Source organism: Cibotium barometz, chromosome 8 (genome assembly GCF_041138505.1).
Source record: "Cibotium barometz isolate CiBa-2024 chromosome 8, ASM4113850v1, whole genome shotgun sequence".
NCBI classification, from domain to species: Eukaryota; Viridiplantae; Streptophyta; class Polypodiopsida; order Cyatheales; family Cibotiaceae; genus Cibotium; species Cibotium barometz.
In genome coordinates, this window is record NC_141053.1 from 58,238,417 (window position 1) to 58,259,876 (window position 21,460).

Here is a 21,460-nt window from a genome sequence, read left to right on the forward strand (position 1 = left end):
TAGGTAAGACCTAGTCCTATCCCGCAGGGGGAGCGTGATCTTCTAGAAATCAAATCACCCATAGGGTAATTGATCATAAATTGGACAACTACTAGACTTGATTTCTAGAGGCAACGCTTTTTTCCTCATCCATGCAAGGCACAGCCGCTGGCCTAGTCTTCTAGAATAGAGTTGCCCAAGAACCTATTTACCCAACGTAGGGCTTTCACTTAATCTGTTGGAAAGCTACCCGACTAATCGGGTCCACCCGTCCGTAGGATGGTGCCGTCGGGGCATTCCATCCTCCCACTTTCCACCCTACTTACGCGTCAATTTATTTTCTAATTAATCCTACCACACTGTTTGACATAAATAAACATGTTCCTTAATTAAGGCCCTTTTCACAAGCTTTGTTAAAACAGTCTTTTTCCACAATACAATAATGCCGAAGACACGATTTATAAAAAAAAAAGTTTATACATGACTCAATTCCATACAAGCCAAACCGGCTCTCTTATTCTTTTCCTTCGAACTATCGATGATCTAGAATTCGGCCTTCCAGCCTCTACACGCTGGGCAAAACCCTACGGGACCATACACCTCATCGTCGGCCGCTGGCGAGGACTCAAACCGGCCTGTCGCCCTCTCAGGCTCCATCGCTCGATCCTCCCGCCCCTCAGAGGGATGTCTACACACTAGGATGGGCTTATTCACCGCACTAGCCTGGGCCCTCAGAACTAGGCAGCATCATAATCTCTCGCCTCAATCGGCGAACCTTATTCTCCCAATGGTATGAGGGATACCTTGGGCCATTCCCGAGCTTTGCTAACGACGCCGCCCGGCTACACAAGCACGGAACGGAGTTAGCGTCGAAGCCAGGAAAAACTTGCACTCTTTAAAGATAACAATTTCAATGCAATTTATTGAATACAGCATCACACAATTCGTAACTTCATACAATTTTATGTCATTATTTTAAAAGAAAAAGATACACATTTATTAACACTAATATATATAAAAAACTCTTCTTTAAAAGATAACCAAGCTAACCTGGCCACCATTTCCTTGAGAAGCTTGTAAAGGGAGGGTTGGAGCCACATTGGGAGCATCTTCTCTAATCTCGTTTTTGCGCGCTCCTCCCGAGGCAATATTCTGACGTTTCCGAGAAGGGGCCATCTTGGACGTCGTCTTGTAGGGCTCCCTGTCACGGTCGCGAAACGCTCCAGTCATATCTCAATTCTGAGATTGTTTGCTCACCGTATGAGCAAAGACCACAGCGCATGAACCCTCTCTTAAGGCTAAAACCTCTTACTAAAGTCCACGCAAATGGGGAGGGGGAGAGGGGGGAGGATTGTGAGATGTCCTTAACACAAAAACGTTTTGCTAAAGGGGAGAAGGGCTGAGGGCTACTGTAAGTCTCTTCACACGCGGGGGGGGAGGGGGGAGGGAGGGGGGGAGAGGGGAGAAGAGTTAAGGACACTGTCTCCTAGCAAGAGGGGAATAGAGGAAAATTGCCTTATCTGAAAAGAGGCAAATGAGGGAGTGTGAGAGGGGTGGCTGCAAGGGGCGGCTGTACTACAGCAAGTACACTGCACAGGGACGGACGGCGGCACAGTAGAGCATAGGCTACGCAAAAATGCGTGTTGCCCATGGAGCACCCCGGGGGTTTATATAACTGGGGGGTACGCGCTGCGCAAAGCAAGGACGAAAGGACGGTGTACCAGCACAGGCTGTAGATCAGTGGCCTGCATGGGTCTAGGAAAAAGGTACGGTGTCGGTTAACAGGGAAAGGAGTGGTACGCATGTACCTTATCTGATCAGGGGCAGCATGGGTGTCCACGTAGCGGTACATGTGGACCACACAGTGAGCGGCAATTTGGGACACCGACCTCGATTTGCATGTCGGGCCGCCCCGGGGAGACGAAAATTTTTTTTGTCCGAAAGGTTCTCCTGGTCGTTGGGGTACAGACCATCGTGCATTTATTAAGGTTTAAAGGTCGTCGCTTTTTAACTAAAAATGACTGAAATTTGCATATAAGCTTGATCCGGTGTCCGTTTTGGATGCTGTAAAATCCTATATTAGGGTAAAATCGCGCGCAAATTTCAAATTTGGGGTCAAAATTTGAAGATTCTAAGTAGAAATGACTCATTTAATAAAATCATTGATTTTTATACCATAAAAACTCATAAATTTATCTATTACATAGACATTTCTTTATTAGTGAAGATGGGTATGTTACACATGTCATACCCCATACTTACACAACATATCTAAGCCATATTGCCTTTGTAAACAACATGTCTAAGCCTGTCATACCCTATATTGCCATGTAAACAACAAAATGCCATAAGGTGATCTCACCACCTCTATACCAAGAAAATACCATAGCTCACCCATGTATTTTATCTCTCAAACTTTTGCTTCTACTCATCGGTGGTACCAACATCGAAATACGTTAACTCAGCTTGCAGAATTTACAAAAAGCAATCTCTACTCCTTTCAATACTTTTGCATTTCTTTCCCTTGCAATACTACCTTAAGTGCGCAACGAGGCTCGTGTGGCCTACTTGAAAAAGAAGCTAGATGGGTTTGGATGAGGGTAACTCTATGAATGAGAGTCTCACGAACGGTGAAAGACCTTCGAGAACAGCTAGCCAACATTGATGGGCTTAATCCAGATAGTTCACTTGTCACTACCATCCTCCATGCATTGCCTGACTCATACCACGGCTACGAACAAGTCAGGAATGATGTTTGGTGATCAAGCTTTTGCCACTCAAGGCAAAGGTAAAGGGAAGGCATCTAGTGCCAGTGGTTACAAGGCTAAAGGTGGGACAACTGCCTCTTCCGGCAAGGATGTAGACAAGGGTGACAGTGAGAAGCCCAAGAAGAAGGGTAAATGTAATTACTGTTGGAAGCCACGACACTACATAAATGAGTGCAAGAAAAGGCTAGCAAAAGAGAAGGAGAAGAGAGACTCTGGCATGTCTATGGCCGATGTGCTGACAAAAAGGATTCAACTAGCTATGCTCAAGGTGAATGGATATTCCAGGTACATTGCAGCTACGATCCTTTCTTACATGACGTATGCATGGCAGTTACAGATGCTGATGTATGGTATTTTGATAGTGGTGCTGGCAAGCACATCACATCACAGCGTCATCTCTTCTCTTCCTTGGAAGATGCTCCTCAAGGAGGCACAGTTACATGTGCAAACAACTCCAGTTATGTCATTAAAGAAGCTCACTACTGCAAATGGTGGGATGATCACTCTCTCTCATGTATTGTATGTACTAGGTATCAAGAAGTATTCTTGTCAGTTTCGACCATTGTTGTATCCAACCTAGTGGTCCGTTTTATGGATGACATATGCGCTGTACATAATTGCAGTGATATGGATATTATTGTTACATCCGGTACTTTATGTCATGGTCTTTACATACTTGTTGCATACGAGAGGTTTTCATGTGATGCACATGCATTGTCTAGTACATCTAGTGTAATAGATGCAGAGCTATGGCATGCTCAGTTTGGTCACCTCAACACTGCTAGTTTGCCACGCTTGCAAAGGCATGACATGGTCTCTGCATTGCCGCCACTTGATGCACTTGTCGAGCATGTCTCTGAGGGTTGCATTTTAGGCAAGATGCATCAGGCACCATTTCCCAAGGATGGTTGAGTAAGGGAAATACATAGTGATGTATGTGGTCCCATGAGGACATCATCCTAGAGGTTATCTCTACTTTGTTGCGTTCATTGATGACCTTTCCAGATCAGCTGGGTCTAAGCTATGAAGCAAAAGTCAGAGGTACTTACGTGCTTTAAGCACTTTCAACTCATGGCTGAAAATGTATATGGATGTAAGATTTAAACTTTACAGAGTTTAATGCATACTTGTTGGAAAGAGACATTCAATATCACTATACCGTACCTTATACACCTCAGCAAAATGGTGTTTCTGAGAGGAAAAATAGGTCTCTCACGGAGGTGACACGATATGTAAGATTCGAACTTTACATAGAGTTTAATGCATACTTGTTGGAAAGAGACATTCAACATCATTGTACCGTGCCTTATACACCTCAGCAAAATAGTGTTTTTGAGAGAAAAAATAGGTTTCTCATGGAGGTGGCACGATATATGGTCAAGGGCCAAAATTTGTTGTGTGTGCAGCATATGTGCTTAACACGTGTCCAGCAAAGGCTTTGCAGACCATCACTCCTTACAAAACTGGGCATGATAAGATTCCATCAGTGACTCATATGCCTGTCTTTGGATGCTTGGCTTATGCTCTTGTGCTATAGTGGTTGTGTACTTTAGGTACGGTGCGGTATGCGTACGAGTAGGTAGAGTGCACATCGGGATAAGTACTTTAAGTACGTTCACTTTTTTAAAATAATATATATATAATAATAAATATATATTATAAACCGTTCATAATTTAGCAACACCGATAAACAAAATTGCACAAAAAACAATTGAAATTCAAACATCTATACTCTCTAAATGTTAAATGAGCTGCGAGCATACAACATGAAGTCCTCCTCAAATCTGAAATCCTAGTACAAACGCCAATAGCCATATGGCTATCACAAAATGATATGACATCATACATGTTTGATCATAAATCATGAAAGTACAAGGCTAGCTGCTAGCAGCTAACAGCTACAAGCTGAATTTATGACTAATCAATGGTCACTATTGAAGTAAATACTGATATGCTAACCACTAACTAGTAAGAGCAACACTCATCACAAGACCATTGGCTAATAAATCAAGTCTCAGAAGTCACCACTCACTCATCATCATCCAAGCCTGAAGATGAGGATGATGAGTCTCCATCTGTGAGAAGATTCCCATCAAAATTATGCAGCGGCTCCCGCTCCACCACATCACTTGGTACATTAGTACTCGATATCTCCTCAACAATGGTAGAGGGTCCAAGTCTCTCCTCTAGAGGAGTCTGCATCTGGTGCTCTAGATTGCCTCTACAGATTGCTCTCGCAGCTCCCCCTCTCGAATGTGTACCACGAGTATACACCCTCGTGCCTTTAGAGGTGAAAGGACGACTCTACTAAGCTGAAGAAGTAAGGGAAGTGGTCGTGAGAGCTCGAGTGACTCGTCTATCAATGCCCTCAAGTTCTCTGTGAAGCTATCTATATATCTTCTCATGTTCATCACGTACTATGTCGCTCTCCTCGCCATGCTGCTGTTGGCAATGCTCGAGCTCCTAAACATCAACCTATATACCATGTATTCACTAGTCAGTTTAAACTTTTTTTTTAAGTACGGGTACGGAAAGCATGGTACCGGTACGGTACATATTGAAAGTACTGAACGGATGAGTACGAGTACGGAATGCAACTGTCTTCTGCCTGAGGAGCATCACACGAAGCTTGATGATATGGCATTGAAATGCATTTTTGTGGGCCCCTAACCCTAGAAGGCAAAGCGGAAGAAACAAATCTGGGTGCAGGCATACTCGCCACCCAACCATGACAACCATGAGCGAAGCTCACAATCTTGGCCACCAAGCCACGAGCTAGAGCATCATGCCCTCGCGAGTGTCCTGCCACCGTCCTCCTCCGGTGTCTCATACCACTAGGGGTTGCCCCCCCAAGGACGATAGCCTACTGTGCGGGGGAGCTCACACTCTGCACTCCTGATCTCCATCCTTCGGTGTCTGACCAACTGGTACCCCTCCCCCCAAGTAAAGAGGCGCGCTGCGGACCTCTGAGCCAAACGGAGACCGAGAGCACCAGGCTACCAGACTCCCAGACTATTTCAGAGGGAGATCACAAAGATACGGGCTCGACATCAGCACGATATCCAGGAGCGCTAGCTCACTTACACTCACACCCGGAGATCATGCTCCGAGGTATTTTTGCCTCGCCATCGCCTATGTATCACATATTACACCCCCATTATGGTACTGGTTGGAGCTAGACAGATCTGCATTGCATTCTTGTATACCCTGCGCATATAATTTGGATACTGAGCCTCTAGCAGTAGTGCTCCATCCATCACACCCCCCCACTAGCTTGGTACTTTCATAGTTTATTTCATGTTCATTTTGTCCTTTTATTTCTGGACATCCAGAGGACATTGACAGTTGTACATTGTTTGTCTCATAGGTCAAGTGCAGCCTCTAGTAGACGTTAATACAGCTGTCTTTCTTAATGTAACGTTTTAGACATTTGCCTCCTGGGAGGGCAAATCTTTTTGGTTAGTCCCATAGTTAGTGTTTGGAACATGGGAGGGTATTTTGGTATTCCTTCACACTTCTTGGACACTCTTGCCTTATTTTCAGGCCATGTTGAGGTCCAGGGAGGGTATTGGAATTTATGGCCCCTCTACATGGCTTTAGTAGTGGACCTTAGTAGATTATTTCTCTAAGGTTTAGTAGCTTGGCTTTAGATTTGGACCTTAGCAGATTATTTCTCTAAGGGTTAGTAGCTCCTTTTTGGATGGTCCTATTTTCAGCTTTTTTATATGCCTTAGTGGAGAATCTCTACTTCTTGCTCTCTACTCTAGGCTTTGGGTGCTCACTTCTAGACAAGTGATAAGCATCTTGATTAGGATTAGATCCTAATCTCCTCCTTAATCCTTTTGTACTTCAGCCTATTTAAAGGCTCCTCATCTAATGAAGAAAATACTTTAGTTTTTGCCTTATTCACATTGTCATTATACTCATATGATTTGTCTTTAGCTAATCTAGACATGCTTAAGCATAGTCTTGCTTCCTAGTTCTTAATCCTTGCTCTAATCATGTGCTCAATCCATCCTTAAGCAAAGAAATCATTACTTTGGTCAAAACAGAGATTAACTAATGATTTCTTTGCTTAATCAAGTGTTTAGGGTGATGATTATCATGTGGACACATTGCTATTGAAGCATGTTGAAGCTTTTTTGAAAATGTTTAGTGAAAGGCATCCATTCTTTCACTCCAAGATAGCCCAGTTTTTTGGTTTTTCAAAATAGTGAACTTAATCACTAATGAGTGATTAGTGGACATTAATCACTATTTTTTTTGTAAGCTCAACATGCCTTCTTCATGTGAGTCCAACAATGCAAAGTATGTCAAATATATTAAAGCCGTGAAGAAAGCCAAAGTCAAATCCATCAACAAAGTTCATGCCAAAAACAAACCCACTTCTCGGATTCCATCATCCTATCTTGAAGTATTACACTTATATGGGGAAGGCAACTTTGATTTCCCGTGCATATAATTTGTTTGAGTGAGTCGTTTTTCAGTATGTCAGAACACAAGGATAAAGGGCTTACTAGGTTTGCTGGCACTAATTTCTTTACTTGGTCAGTCAAGGCAAAATTCCTTCTCATAAAGAAGGGACTTTGGAATATTGTCAATGGTAAGAACAAATGTCCAAACGGCAGAGACAAAGAAGATGAGAAAGCAGAATGAATAACTAAAGATGAAAAGGCACTTGCCCTTCTAGTGCTTAGTATGGATGATAATTTCATTCATCATATTAGTGCATGCAACACCTCCAAAGTAGCATGGGATACATTGGAGGAGTTATTTGGAGCCAAAGGGAAAGGCACCTTAATGAACCTCATGATAGAATTTTTTGAGATAATGATGCAAGCTAATGAAAGTTTCTCAACTCATCTCAATAAGGCTAAAAGCCTTCTCTCTCAGCTTGCCGGTGAAAGAGAAGTTTTGAAAGATGAAATAGTCATTGCTGTTTTGCTTAAAAGTTTACCTTCCACTTACAGCACCTTGATCACCACTTTAAAAAATGTACCAGATCTAACCTTGAAAAAGGTAGAATCTTCTATCCTGGAAGAAGAAAGAAAGATGGGCAAAGAAGTTCTCTTTCAAGTTGACAATGCAATGGTACTAGGCAAATCAAAAGTATCATGCTCCCATTGTGGAAAGTCAGGACACAAAGTTGACACATGCAGATTGAAGATGATATGCAGTTTTTGTGGTCTTAAAGATCATTCAGAGAATTTTTGCTTTAAAAAGAAGGATAAAGCACACTTGGTTGAGGAAAAAGAAGTTTTAACAAAGGAAGAAGAAGCAAATTTTGCTTCTATTGATTCTGATTGTGCTTTTTGAAGTCTTTTTTGATGTATGTTACCTCTGAGCACCACATGATGTAGCTCATGTAACTTTCTTAGTAGTAGTAGTGGGACTTTTGTATGGTTACCTCTTAGCACCACATGATGTAGCTCATGTAACGTTTTAGACATTTGCCTCCTGGAAAGGAAAATCTTTTTGGTTAGTCCTATAGTTAGTGTTTGGAACATGGGAGGGTATTTTGGTATTCCTTCACACTTCTTGGACGCTCTTGCCTTATTTTCAGGCCATGTTGAGGTCCAGGGAGGGTATTGGAATTTACGGCCCCTCTACATGGCTTTAGTAGTGGACCTTAGTAGATTATTTCTCTAAGGTTTAGTAGCTTGGATTTATATTTAGACCTTAGCATATTATTTCTCTAAGGGTTAGTAGCTCCTTTTTGGATGGTCCTATTTTTAGCTTTTTTATATGCCTTAGTGGAGAATCTCTACTTCTTGCTCTCTACTCTAGGCTTTGGGTGCTCACTTCTACGCAAGTGATAAGCATCTTGATTAGGATTAGATCCTAATCTTCTCCTTAATCCTTTTGTACTTCAACCTATTTTGAAGAAGATACTTTAGTTTTTGCCTTATTCACATTGTCATTATGCTCATATGATTTGTCTTTAGCTAATCTAGCCATGCTTAAGCATAGTCTTGCTTCCTAGTTCTTAATCCTTACTCTAATCATGTGCTCAATCCATCCTTGAGCTCCCATGTTTTCTGAAATCAAAAAATTACCTTTATCCTAGTAAGCCCTTTATCCTTGTGTTCTGACATACCGAAAAACGACTCACTCAAACAAATTATATGCATGGAAGAGATTAAGTAATGCTTTCTTTGCTTAATCTCTGTTTTGACCAAAGTGCCTTCTGTAGTTGCCACAGTGCTAGAGGAGCTACAAGCAAACATTTTCAGCCAGATCTGATGCTACACGCGTGTTTGCCATGCCCAAAAACCCCCGGGGCTAAGAGGAATTAGATCAATTCGTGGTGATTGGCACAATTTTTACAAAAAACCAAAATTTTCCCTTCAGGATGGCGATGGCGATTCCGCCTGTTGTGAGCATCGTTTTGCTTCGAGCCTCCACATAGAGAGTTGCCTAGGGGTTAGCTTGAAGCCCCTAAGAGGACTTGATCATTGTTGAAGTGGTTTATGCACAGCAAGGCAATGTTCAACTGTGGGTGGAGATGGGCTATGGTGAGAAGAGGTAAAAGTGACTTAATTAATGAGGGATGATTAGCAAATAAGATTAGGGACTACACACAGCTTGAGGGTAACTTACACAGCTCTGATACCATGTTAGAAAACATGGGAGCTCAAGGATGGATTGAGCACATGATTAGAGCAAGGATTAAGAACTAGGAAGCAAGACTATGCTTAAGCATGGCTAGATTAGCTAAAGACAAATCATATGAGCATAATGACAATGTGAATAAGGCAAAAACTAAAGTATCTTCTTCATTAGATGAGGAGCCTTTAAATAGGTTGAAGTACAAAAGGATTAAGGAGGAGATTAGGATCTAATCCTAATCAAGATGCTTATCACTTGCCTAGAAGTGAGCACCCAAAGCCTAGAGTAGAGAGCAAGAAGTAGAGATTCTCCACTAAGGCATATAAAAAAGCTGAAAATAGGACCATCCAAAAAGAAGCTACTACCCCTTAGAGAAATAATCTGCTAAGGTCCAAATCTAAAGCCAAGCTACTAAACCTTAGAGAAATAATCTACTAAGGCCCACTACTAAAGCCATGTAGAGGGGCCATAAATTCCAATACTCTCCTTGGACCTCAACATGGCCTTAAAATAAGGCAAGAGCATCCAAGAAGTGTGAAGGAATACCAAAATACCCTCCCATGTTCCAAACACTAACTATGGGACTAACCAAAAAGATTTGCCCTCCCAGGAGACAAATGTCTAAAACGTTACATGAGCTACATCATGTGGTGCTCAAAGGTAACCGTACAAAAGTCCCACTACCACTAGTTACATGAGCTACATCATGTGGTGCTCAGAGGTAACATACATCAAAAAAGACTTCAAAAAGCACAATCAGAATCAATAGAAGCAAAATCTGCTTCTTCTTCCTTTGTCAAAACTTCTTTTTCCTCAACCAAGTGTGCTTTATCCTTCTTTTTAAAGCAAAAATTCTCTGAATGATCTTTAAGACCATAAAAACTGCATATCATCTTCAACCTGCATGGGTCAACTTTGTGTCCTGACTTTCCACAATGGGAGCATGATACTTTTAATTTGCCTAGTAACATTGCATTGTCAACTTGAAAGAGAACTTCTTTGCCCATCTTTCTTTCTTCTTTCAGGATAGAAGATTCTACCTTTTTCAAGGTTAGATCTGGTACATTTTTTAAAGTGGTGATCAAGGTGCTGTAAGTGGAAGGTAAACTTTTAAGCAAAACAGCAATGACTATTTCATCTTTCAAAACTTCTCTTTCACCGGCAAGCTGAGAGAGAAGGCTTTTAGCCTTATTGAGATGAGTTGAGAAACTTTCATTAGCTTGCATCATTATCCCAAAAAATTCTATCATGAGGTTCATTAAGGTGCCTTTCCCTTTGGCTCCAAATAACTCCTCCAATGTATCCCATGCTACTTTGGAGGTGTTGCATGCACTAATATGATGAATGAAATTATCATCCATACTAAGCACTAGAAGGGCAAGTGCCTTTTCATCTTTAGTTATCCATTCTGCTTTCTCATCTTCTTTGTCTCTGCCGTTTGGACATTTGTTCTTACCATTGACAATATTCCAAAGTCCCTTCTTTATGAGAAGGAATTTTGCCTTGACTGACCAAGTAAAGAAATTAGTGCCATCAAACCTAGTAAGCCCTTTATCCTTGTGTTTTGACATACCGAAAAACGACTCACTCAAACAAATTACATGCATGCACTAATATCATGAATGAAATTATCATCCATACTAAGCACTAGAAGGGCAAGTGCCTTTTCATCTTTAGTTATCCATTCTGCTTTCTCATCTTCTTTGTCTCTACCGTTTGGACATTTGTTCTTACCATTGACAATATTCCAAATTCCCTTTGAGAAGGAATTTTGCCTTGACTGACCAAGTAAAGAAATTAGTGCCATCGAACCTAGTAAGCCCTTCATCCTTGTGTTCTGACATACCGAAAAACGACTCACTCAAACAAATTACATGCATGGGAAATCAAAGTTGCCTTCCCCATATAAGTGTAATACTTCAAGATAGGATGATGGAATCCGAGAAGTGGGTTTGTTTTTGGCCTGAACTTTGTTGATGGATTTGACTTTGGCTTTCTTCACGGCTTTAATATATTTGACATACTTTGCATTGTTGGACTCACATGAAGAAGGCATGTTGAGCTTACAAAAGAAAATAGTGATTAATGTCCACTAATCACTCATTAGTGATTAAGTTCACTATTTTGAAAAACCAAAAAATTGGGCCACCTTGGAGTGAAAGAATGGATGCCTTTCACTAAATATTTTCAAAAAAGCTTCAACATGCTTCAATAGCAATGTGTCCACATGATAATCATCACCCTAAACACTTGATTAAGCAAAGAAATCATTACTTAATCTCTGTTTTGACCAAAGTGCCTTCTGTAGTTGCCACAGTGCTAGAGAAGCTACAAGCAAACATTTTCAGCCAGATCTGATGCTACACGCGTGTTTGCCATGCCCAAAAACCCCCGAGGCTAAGAGGAATTAGATCAATTCGTGGTGATTGACTCAATTTTTGCAAAAAACCAGAATTTTTCCTTCAGGATGGCGATGGCGATTCCGCCTGTTGTGAGCATCGTTTTGCTTCGAGCCTCCACATAGAGGGTTGCCTAGGGGTTAGCTTGAAGCCCCTAAGAGAGCTTGATCATTGTTGAAGTGGTTTGTGCACAGCAAGGCAATGTTCAGCTGTGGGTGCAGATGGGCTATGGTGAGAAGAGGTAAAAGTGACTTAATTAATGAGGGATGATTAGCAAATGAGATGGGACTACACACAGCTTGAGGGTGACTACACACAGCTTGAGGCCTCTAGTAGACGTTAATACAGCTGTCTTTCTTTCTTCAGCATATAGAGATGCATCTTGCCATAGCACTCCATCCACATCCCCACCCCCCCTTATATTGTTTGTATATGGGCTCCACCGATCCATGATGATTCACAGTTGGTTGGTATCCAAACACATGCACACTTTTTCTTTTCTTTCTTTTCTTCCGATGACCGGAAGAACACAGCTGTATTATTTTTTGTCTCATAGGCCGACTTTGGCCTCTCGTAGACGTTAATATCTCTCTCTCTCTCTCTCTCTCTCTCTCTCTCTCTCTCTCTTTCTCTTATGTGCTTGCGTTAATGTTCCTACATGGTGCTTAAGGGTTGTGATTAAGGCATGACAGCCTCCACACTGTCACATGACATGCTCATAACAAGGACTTGTGAAGAAGAAATTTCAGATTTCAAGGCTGATTTGAAAGCTGAATTTGATATGTCAGATTCGGGGCCTTTACACTACTATCTTGGCATTGAGTTTATGCACAGAGATGATGGCATTGTTATGCAGCAAGCTAAGTACATAAAGAGTTTGCTTAAAAGGTTTCATATGGAAGAGTGCAAGCCGCTTTCTACTCCAGTAGAACCAGGTTTACGGCTCAGCATGCACGACATTGGTGAAACTTTTGAAGCCGGCATTTACAGCCAGGGAGTGGGATGCCTCATTTACTTGTGTAACACGAGGCCTGACATAGGGGTGTCTCTGTTGAGCAAATTTATGCACAGCCCAAGCACAAAGCAATGGCAAGCTGTGAAATGCAATATGACTTTACCAAATCACGGGGAAACACTTATTCCTACACATTCACACATTCCTGAGTGCAACCATGTACTTCCTATGCTTGTTGGAGATAAAATTTTTGACATAAATATCTTAAGATATTCACGACTGTGAAACCAAACTAGTTTTTCACAACAAATCAAATTCTTGGGATCTTTTAACAATCATCTCCACTAATTTCAATACATCCTTGTAATATCATTTTGCATTATAGCACTAATCTATAGTTGACATGAAAGTCACGCGTGAAAAACCACCTTGAATCAGTCAACAATGGTCAAACACTTTGTATTCCTAGTTTCGATAGCTACTGGAATGAAGAGGACCTACATCGTCCATAAACTTGGAGAAGTAAAGTACTTCATACACCTTTGCTCCAATTCTGTGCCGCTCCATCCGTAGACTCTACTCAATATTCTCGTTCTTGATCTCCAAGCTCTCTGACTTTGTTCAAGTTCTCTAGCTCGATCGTTGGATCACATGTAGCCTCATTCTCCTCCCAGGATTCGAAAACTATCGGGTTGACCTCATCCTCCTCCAAACACAATTTGGAGAGATCCATCACCTCAGAAACTGTCCGGCTCACCTCTTCCTCCTCTAACAAGGTTTCAGAGAGATCCACCTACGGTATTCGAAGAGATCCATGTCCTCAATCTACCGTTTTTGGCTCTAGTATGGGTTCTGATTGAGCCAGTGCAAAATAGTGATATAGTGAGATAGCTAAGAGAGTTGGCAAAAGCATGCGAGAGTGAGCATGCAAGGGAGCAAAGAGCTCACAAAAGCATATAACTGCTCCTCTTGGAGTTGTTCAATCTCTTGTCTTCGTTGGGACGACTCCTTGTGAATCTCCTCCTCTCGTCGATACCTTTCCTTCATGTCTTCAAAGCTCTCCATCGGTAAGAGGTTTTTCTTGAGGGAGTTCCCGAATGAAGCCATTTCCTACCTAGGTTAGACCTAGGGTAAGACTTTATGCACATCCTACCCTACATGCAATCTAAGCTACATGCAAAAAATATGTTGAAACTCTACATACGAAAACCCTATTTTGATTTTTTCACTCTTCACACTAAATCTAGGATTGAAAACACTCTGATTTGGACAGTTTTTTTTATCTTATTGGGTTTGGTCCTATTGGTTGGATCAATGATTATAGCTTCAGATTTGGCTCCCGTACCACTTTCTTGTTATTTCCTAGATGAGGCAGACAAGTTGGATGGTGGTAACTTTCAGTCACGGAAGTTGCAAGTTACTTCTGTTCTCAGGAAGTATGGTTTGATGGAGTTTCTCTCATACAAGAATCAGTGCTTGCCGGACCTTGCCTCTACGGAGGATGTGTGTCGGTGGAGGAAGACTGACGGACAGATCTATGGCTTTCTCCTCCTGAATTGTCAAGATTCGGTTCTTGGACACTTCATCTATGCTCGTGATGATGCTTCTGCTTTCTATGTGTGGCAGTTGCTTTGTGACCTATATGGTGATGCCAGTGATCGGCAGATGGTTTCTGCTTCTGGGTGCTATGCAACCAGTGATCTTATGGATACTTCTTTTGGAGATGTTCCTGCAGCGAAGAATAGTGGGCTAGTTTTTCTCATTGCATCTGAGGAGTTTGTTTCTCCTGTTGCCTTGCCTTCAGTTTCTGTGCATACTTCTCCTTGCTAGGATGATATCTCTAGTAATGTTTTTGAGGAAGACAGTGGGCTATCTTTGCTCACAGCTACTGTGGGGGATTTGTCTCCTATTGCTTCGCCTCTGACTCTTTTTTCAACCACCAGTGACCAAGATGTGTTGCTGGTCCCTTTGCCTTCTATGGAGGAGCCTGCTTCTACGCTGTGTGATGCTATTGAGAAGGCTACTACTACTTCAGTTACCACTACTGTGAATGTTCCTATTTCCCTTTTACTGTGTGAGGATTCTGGATTGTAGTCAGGTGTGTCCGTGATCGTGCCTGGGGCACAGACTACAGTGGTACTCCCAAGGCTTGAAGGATTGGGATTTGGATTTGGTTGGGCCTATGGAGTCCCGACATCATTTTTCAGAGGGGGCAGTTGAGTTCTTACATCTGGCGATGCCGACCTTCGAGGAGGGTGCTATTGTACAGCATTTGACTACTCTTGGTAAAGAGTTGGAGCAGATGGACTCTATATTTCTTTTGAGGGTATTATCTTCTTGGAGCTATAGGCTTCTAGGGATTTCTCTGGCACTATGTTTGCATTTGGGTTTGGCATCGATATTTTGAGCAGCACGACGCAACCTACATGGTTGTTTTCTTCTAGAAGAGCAGTGTACTTGGCAGCTTGTTCTGTTGCTTTTGTAGCTAAGTTGCTTGTAACACACGGAAGCTCTGGGAGTCTTCTTTCAGCCCTAAACACTCCTAGCAACATGCTGATGCAAAAATGCAGACATAGAGAGAGAGTAGAGAGAGAGAGAGATGCTGGAAATTCAGTATATTGCTATAGTACAAAAAGGTACTCTTACACACAGCCCTAGGCTGCCTTGAAGAAAAGGTAATAACACCCAAAATTCTGTCCCCTATGGGACATCCTGGTGACCCAAACCCCTAGAGGGTTGAATGCTAGAACTATGAGCATCTTGGGCTATTTATAGGTCTTTGGCATGCTTGGGGAAACTGGCCGACTGCTGGCCTTGCCCCCTTTAATCCATAAATTTCAACGCTGCCCTCTGGTTGGCCAGCCGCCCACCTTTTGTAAGCAGCGGACTGTCCCTTTTCCCTTGTTTAGCTTCAGCCGACAGCGCATCTTTCCTTGCCATGCTCCAATACCACCAAACAGCACTCCTTGCTCCACTCCTGGTTCTTCAAAGTCTTTATCTGGCTGCCTATTCTGGATCAGCGTCTGAAGATTGTCCATGGCATTGACCATGCACATGACATCCCCCTCTGCTAAACTTGATAACGGGAATCCAACCTGCTCTTGGATGACTGTCATCATCCCAATCCTTTTCCCGAAGTTCCTCTGTCATCCATCCATCCCTGGCAAACCCTTTTCTCTGAAATCCCGGCCCGGTCTCCTAAACCACTCTGTCTTTGAATAAGATCTATGCATCTGTTCCATCTAGTCCACAATCCATTCCTGCCCTGACTCTGAACACTGTCTTGGTCTTTATTCCTGAGAAATGAGTATGGCACTCTCACATCACCCTTGGAGGATAAACCTCCCTTGGGACCGTTGCCCGAGAACCTATCCGACTCACAGGACTGCCATCCCCTCTGGCTTTGTGGAACACCACCAACAAACCTCTTGGGAGCTTTTCCCGATTCTGTGTTCCTTGCCTTGGGCTTCGTATCCATGTACTTTCCTGTACCTTGGACCTGTACACCATCATATGGGACTGATTCAGTGTTTAGCTTTGCTGAGCCTGATGCTCTGATACCAGTGTAACACGCGGAAGCTCTGGGAGTCTTCTTTCAACCATAAACACTCCTAGCAACATGCTGATGCAAAAATGCAGACATAGAGAGAGAGTAGAGAGAGAGAGGTATGCTGGAAATTCAGTATATTGCTATAGTACAAAAAGGTACTCTTACACAGCCCTAGGCTGCCTTGAAGAAAAGGTGATAACACCCAAAATTCTGTCCCCTATGGGACATCCTGGTGACCCAAACCCCTAGAGGGTTGAATGCTAGAACTATGAGCATCTTGGGCTATTTATAGGCCTTTGGCATGCTTGGGGGAACTGGCCGACTGTTGGTCGGCCAGCAGTCTTGCCCCCTTTAATCCATAAATTTTAACGCTGCCCTCTGGTTGGCCAGCCGCCCACCTTCTGTAAGCAGCCGACTGTCCCTTTTCCCTTGTTCAGCTTCAGCCGACAGCGCATCTTTCCTTGCCATGCTCCAATACCACTAAACAGCACTCCTTGCTCCACTTCTGGTTCTTCAAAGTCTTTATCTAGCTCCCTATTCTGGATCACCGTCTGAAGATTGTCCATGGCATTGACCATGCACATGACATTGCTGTGGAGATTGCTTGTGGAGCTTTCCTGGTACCTGTTGTTGCTGCATTCTTTTGTCTTTGAACAGAGGACGACTTCTTCGGCTTCTCAGAGTATGTTCAAGATCTGGTGCTGAGAGGGGTGGTTAGCACATTCATCCCCAATTTCTGCCCATGTTTGGTGTCCTTTTGGTCCCTTTTGCATGGCCCTTGATTGTGGGCTGGCCACGCTTATTTTATATATTTTTCTGGGATTTTTCCCATCCTGGATGCCTTTTTTGCCAGTCGGCCAGCTTCTGCATTTCCAGTCGGCCAGCTCTCCCCACCTATAAATAGGTGGGCTGGCCTCTCACTTTTGTATCTTGCCTAGTCTATCTTTTGCTCCCTCACTTATGAGACTACTTCTGTCTCTTGCTTGGGACTGTATCACCTCAGTATATTCAGCATAGTTGCTCCGGATCTCTCTCTCTCTCTTGCACTCTCTACTCAGCACACACTAGTGCTTATTTGCTTCCTCTTTGTGCACTCTTTCATCAGGTAGTAGCAGCCGACAGGCAAACTCGGACAGCACATGTGACACGTCACACTATGATGACAAGGCGGAAATTACGTGGCATTCATGATGTGGCAATCGGGTACACGTGGCCAACAGCAGTACCACTAGCCAACTAGGAACATTGGTGCATATATATACGTGGGTGGCCAAATCTTCATATTCGTCTACTTTCCTCAGTGTTGGACTTCACATAGCATTTCTCTGTGGGCCCGCTAGCCAAGAGTGGCACTAGGTCATAGGGTTGTGATTTGGCATCTTCCTTCTTAGCCACATCTTGTACTTGAATTTCAATTGTATCACTTCTTTCTTGTACATAATACAGAGCAACAGTTTAGGACTCTTGTGTGTGTTGTATGTGATTCCGCCGCACTCTTCTTTCTAGCTATGGAAAACCCTAGCACATAGGCGCAAGTGTTCTACAATTGGTATTAGAGCCTAGGGAACCTACAAATTTTTTTCTTTGTTGGCACCCGTGTGTGTTGTCTTTGTGGATAGGGTAGAGCACTTACATTCTAGGAGTGCACAAGTTGGGGTTTGGGACAAGTCAATATTTAGGTTCTCTTCATTGCACCTAGGTTAATTGGGATATAATCTGCGCATTGCACCTAGGTTAATTGGGATATAATGTGCATTGATTGCTTGGATAGAGTAGAGCACTTACATTCCAAGAGTGGACAAGTTCGGATTTGGGAAAAATGAATATTTGGGCTTACTTCATTGCACTTGGGTTAATTGAGGTATAATGTACGCAAACACAACCAAGGGGAGAATGTTGAAACTTATATCAACAAGTTTGCTGCAACCTCTCTCAAATTCACATCTCTGAATGAAATTCCTTCAAATATGGAGATAAGGAAGCTTATCCATGGTTTTCATCCAATGCTTGGACGGGCAGTCAAGATGACAAACCAGACACCTTGGTAGCAACTCAAGATACAACCATAGAAGCAAAAGGCATATGCCTTGGACAATTGGAAAGTCTTACAAAGAAGAGTCCCAAAAGAAGAAGGCTAAGGTGTTTGACCAAAAGAAGTCAGAGCAACAAGAGCAAAAGCCTCAAACCTATAAATTGGAGCACTCCCTCTTCATTTTTCAAGCACTTCTCATCAATTTCAAGGTTGCATACATGAGAATACACTTGGTGCACATTGTCAACAATGATCTCCAACGGCTGTCCAGGCCAGATTGCACCATATTTGGTGAAACCAAGGTGTGGCCAGAGAAGATATCTTGTTGCCTGATCTGTGCAGAAATTAGGGTTAGGATTTCCAAAACCCTAAAAATCAGAATTTTCAGATTTCAGTCCACTTTATTGGATGTACTCGGCTGTGAACATCTTTTCAGCTCTCATCTATTGTAAAGATTCAAGCACTTTGTGCCCGTGGTTTGATTCAATAAATTCCTGCAAAGGGGGAGGGGCCTGTTCCCCTCTCAGTGAGGTCTTGTTTCTCTTTTCTCTAAATCCTACTTTCTTTCATTATTTGTGATTGTTGATTAAGTGGGTTTGTTACAAGTAGTTCATCAATTTTGTTACTTTTTGTGTCCATGTGTTACACATTGCACTTGGGTTAATTGGGGTATAGTGTGTACCCTTGCCCCCACCCCCTTTCATTTTTTTTGTATATTGATTGCATTTTTTGGTGTTTGTACTCTGCCACTCTAGCAAGCTTTTTCTTTAACTAATGAAAGGATCTCCTCTTTTCTTTTCTTTTCTTTTTCCTTTTTTTTTTCTTTTGGGGGTGCGGGAGGGGGGGGGGGGGGGGGGGGGGGTGGACAAAGAGGTGAAAGAGAAAAGCAAGGAGACGAGAAAGAGGGGAGAGCTATCAAGAAGAGAAAGAGCACAGGCTGCAATCAAACGAGCATAGCAGGCTGCAGCCTGCAAAGAGAGGGACAACAACAAGCGCAGATGGGCTGCAAATTGGGTGCAAAGGGGCTGCAATTGGGCAGCTGCAATCACGGGTGAACACCTTGCAATCAGGGGCTAAATTGGCCAAATAGGGTGCCATGGGATGCAATCAAGGGTAGAAACAAAAGAGGGATACTGGTTTTTTATGCCTATAAAAAGCCCACTTGGGCGAAACAGTCCCAATACAAGTTCTGAAATCATTTTTCACATGCACATGACCATAATAAGCAACCATAGAATTTCTTACTTTAGCTGCTTCAACGGAAAATTATGTCAATCCAACATTGTATGCTGTTGTTGGTTCTAGGCAGCAACCGAACAAATCAAGACAGTACGGATGCTACAAATGCAACCTTTTAAGTAGCTAATGAAGAGCGATCAACAAGAAAAAATGCAAGCATCACCATATTCGAGCATTGATCACACAATGACAGCTACGCCAAGCACACACACACACACACCTTGCAGATGGGTCGTTGCGGATCTTTCATGTTGACAAGCAAGTTCTCACACTTCAAATCAAAGTGTATAATACTTTTCCCATGTAGATATTCCATGCCAAAAGCAGCATCCATTATGATCAACAATCGTTTTCGACGATCAATCGTTCTGCAGGAACCCAAAAAAAAAAAGGGCATGACTACAATATGAAGGACGTGCAAGTTCATCTCCTGGTGAGACTATTTCTTGACAATCACCAGTTGTTACCTATCTTTCTTCTGCAAGACCTGCTTAAGAGATCCATTGACCATGTACTCTGTAACTGTTGCCAAGGTTCCACCAGGTCCATCGGGAACAACTCCATAGAATGCTACCACATTTGGGTGATGCAGTTGCCCAAGAATGTACGCTTCTTTCCAAAACTCTGCAATCTACACAAACATGCAAACTCATAAAGAAAGTTTGAAAAAAGTTTTTGCTGGCACTCGTATTTCCTACTTAGGTGCATTAAGTTGTCTGGACGAAACAAACGTCATAAAGATCACACCATCCGTTCCCTTTCTGAGGGCCTTCCAGTAAAGCAACTTGATTTAATCCGCTTGATAGCCACATCAGTCCCTCTCCATTTGCCATAATAAACTGTGCCAAAAGTGCCAGTTCCCAACTCCCAGAGCTCTTCTAAGTCTGTATTTCTTATTGTCTGAAAAAGATAAGACCAAAAAAACACATTTATTGCCAATATAATGTAAGTTTGAGGCTGAAATTATTTTGGCCAGATTGTGTACACACTCTGCAAGTTTGCATTCATTTCTTCAGCATACCTTTACCCAGAGAGATGCCATTTTCAATGGTGATAGCAGAACCAATAACAAAACATTCCAAGTTCTGAAAGATCATACACTAACATGAGTAGGCCATGCATGAAGGAATTTTCTAGTTGCCATATACTTATGGGAATCAAAATAAGGTTTTGTGACACCAAGAGGCACTCATATTGGGGAATATTATTGCACGCACAGAAAAAATGCTAAATTTTGAGGAGAAGCATCAATACTTCCAGAGGACTCAAAAATATATATAAACTGTCCCCTGCAAGCTTATGCAGTCAGGAGAACTAGGACCAGCACATAGCATTCTAATTTTTAAGAAAATGAAGAAACGGTTGTCTTCAGGCCCCACATGTCACTTGCAAAGAGGTAGTGATTTGACACATCTGGTGCCTACCTTTCACCCATAAATATTTATGTACGCATGCATACATGCACCAATATGGCGTGCATAACAGTGACGTTCAACAAGAGGTCAAAGGTTTGGACCATGGTATCAATCAAACCTGATGTGCTTAAATGGTATTCCTAAATATAACAAGAGAAGAATTTCTCTTCAAGCACCCTGGCTTTGTTTTTCTTTCCTTTTTTTGGAGTTGTGGGTGGTGGGGGTTGGGGTTTTTTTTTGAGAGGAGGAGGAAGGAGGGGCGGGGGGGACCAAATCCCTACTTTCATGATAACACCTCTCACCGCTCTCACATGATGTGTTCTGAAAAGCAAGTAAAATGTGGATTGATCACACATTGCTCCTCTCTGATCATTTGCCGGTATGGCTTGGCCTGTACTTTGGCAGGCTGACAATGACTGTCATTACCTGATAGAAGGCTACTTATGATTAACAACAGTTACTAGTCACATGCTCATTTCCTTGATTTGGTACGTTCAGTTGCACATCCCCTTGT

At 42.5% G+C, this 21,460-nt stretch overlaps 1 protein-coding gene across 2 annotated transcripts in view; it reads right to left on the reverse strand.

The window, feature by feature from the left end:
• LOC147636475 (RAF-like serine/threonine-protein kinase PRAF) overlaps positions 1-21,460 on the reverse strand; it is a 74,774-nt gene that overhangs the window by 16,378 nt on the left and 36,936 nt on the right. For both annotated transcript variants that reach the window (XM_086801919.1, XM_086801918.1), the window contains exons 5-7: positions 20,279-20,431; positions 19,999-20,162; positions 19,752-19,899 (exon numbers count right to left, since the gene is read on the reverse strand). In XM_086801919.1, the coding sequence (XP_086658045.1) occupies positions 19,752-19,899; positions 19,999-20,162; positions 20,279-20,431 (465 nt within the window). The remainder of the gene's footprint in view (positions 1-19,751; positions 19,900-19,998; positions 20,163-20,278; positions 20,432-21,460) is intronic.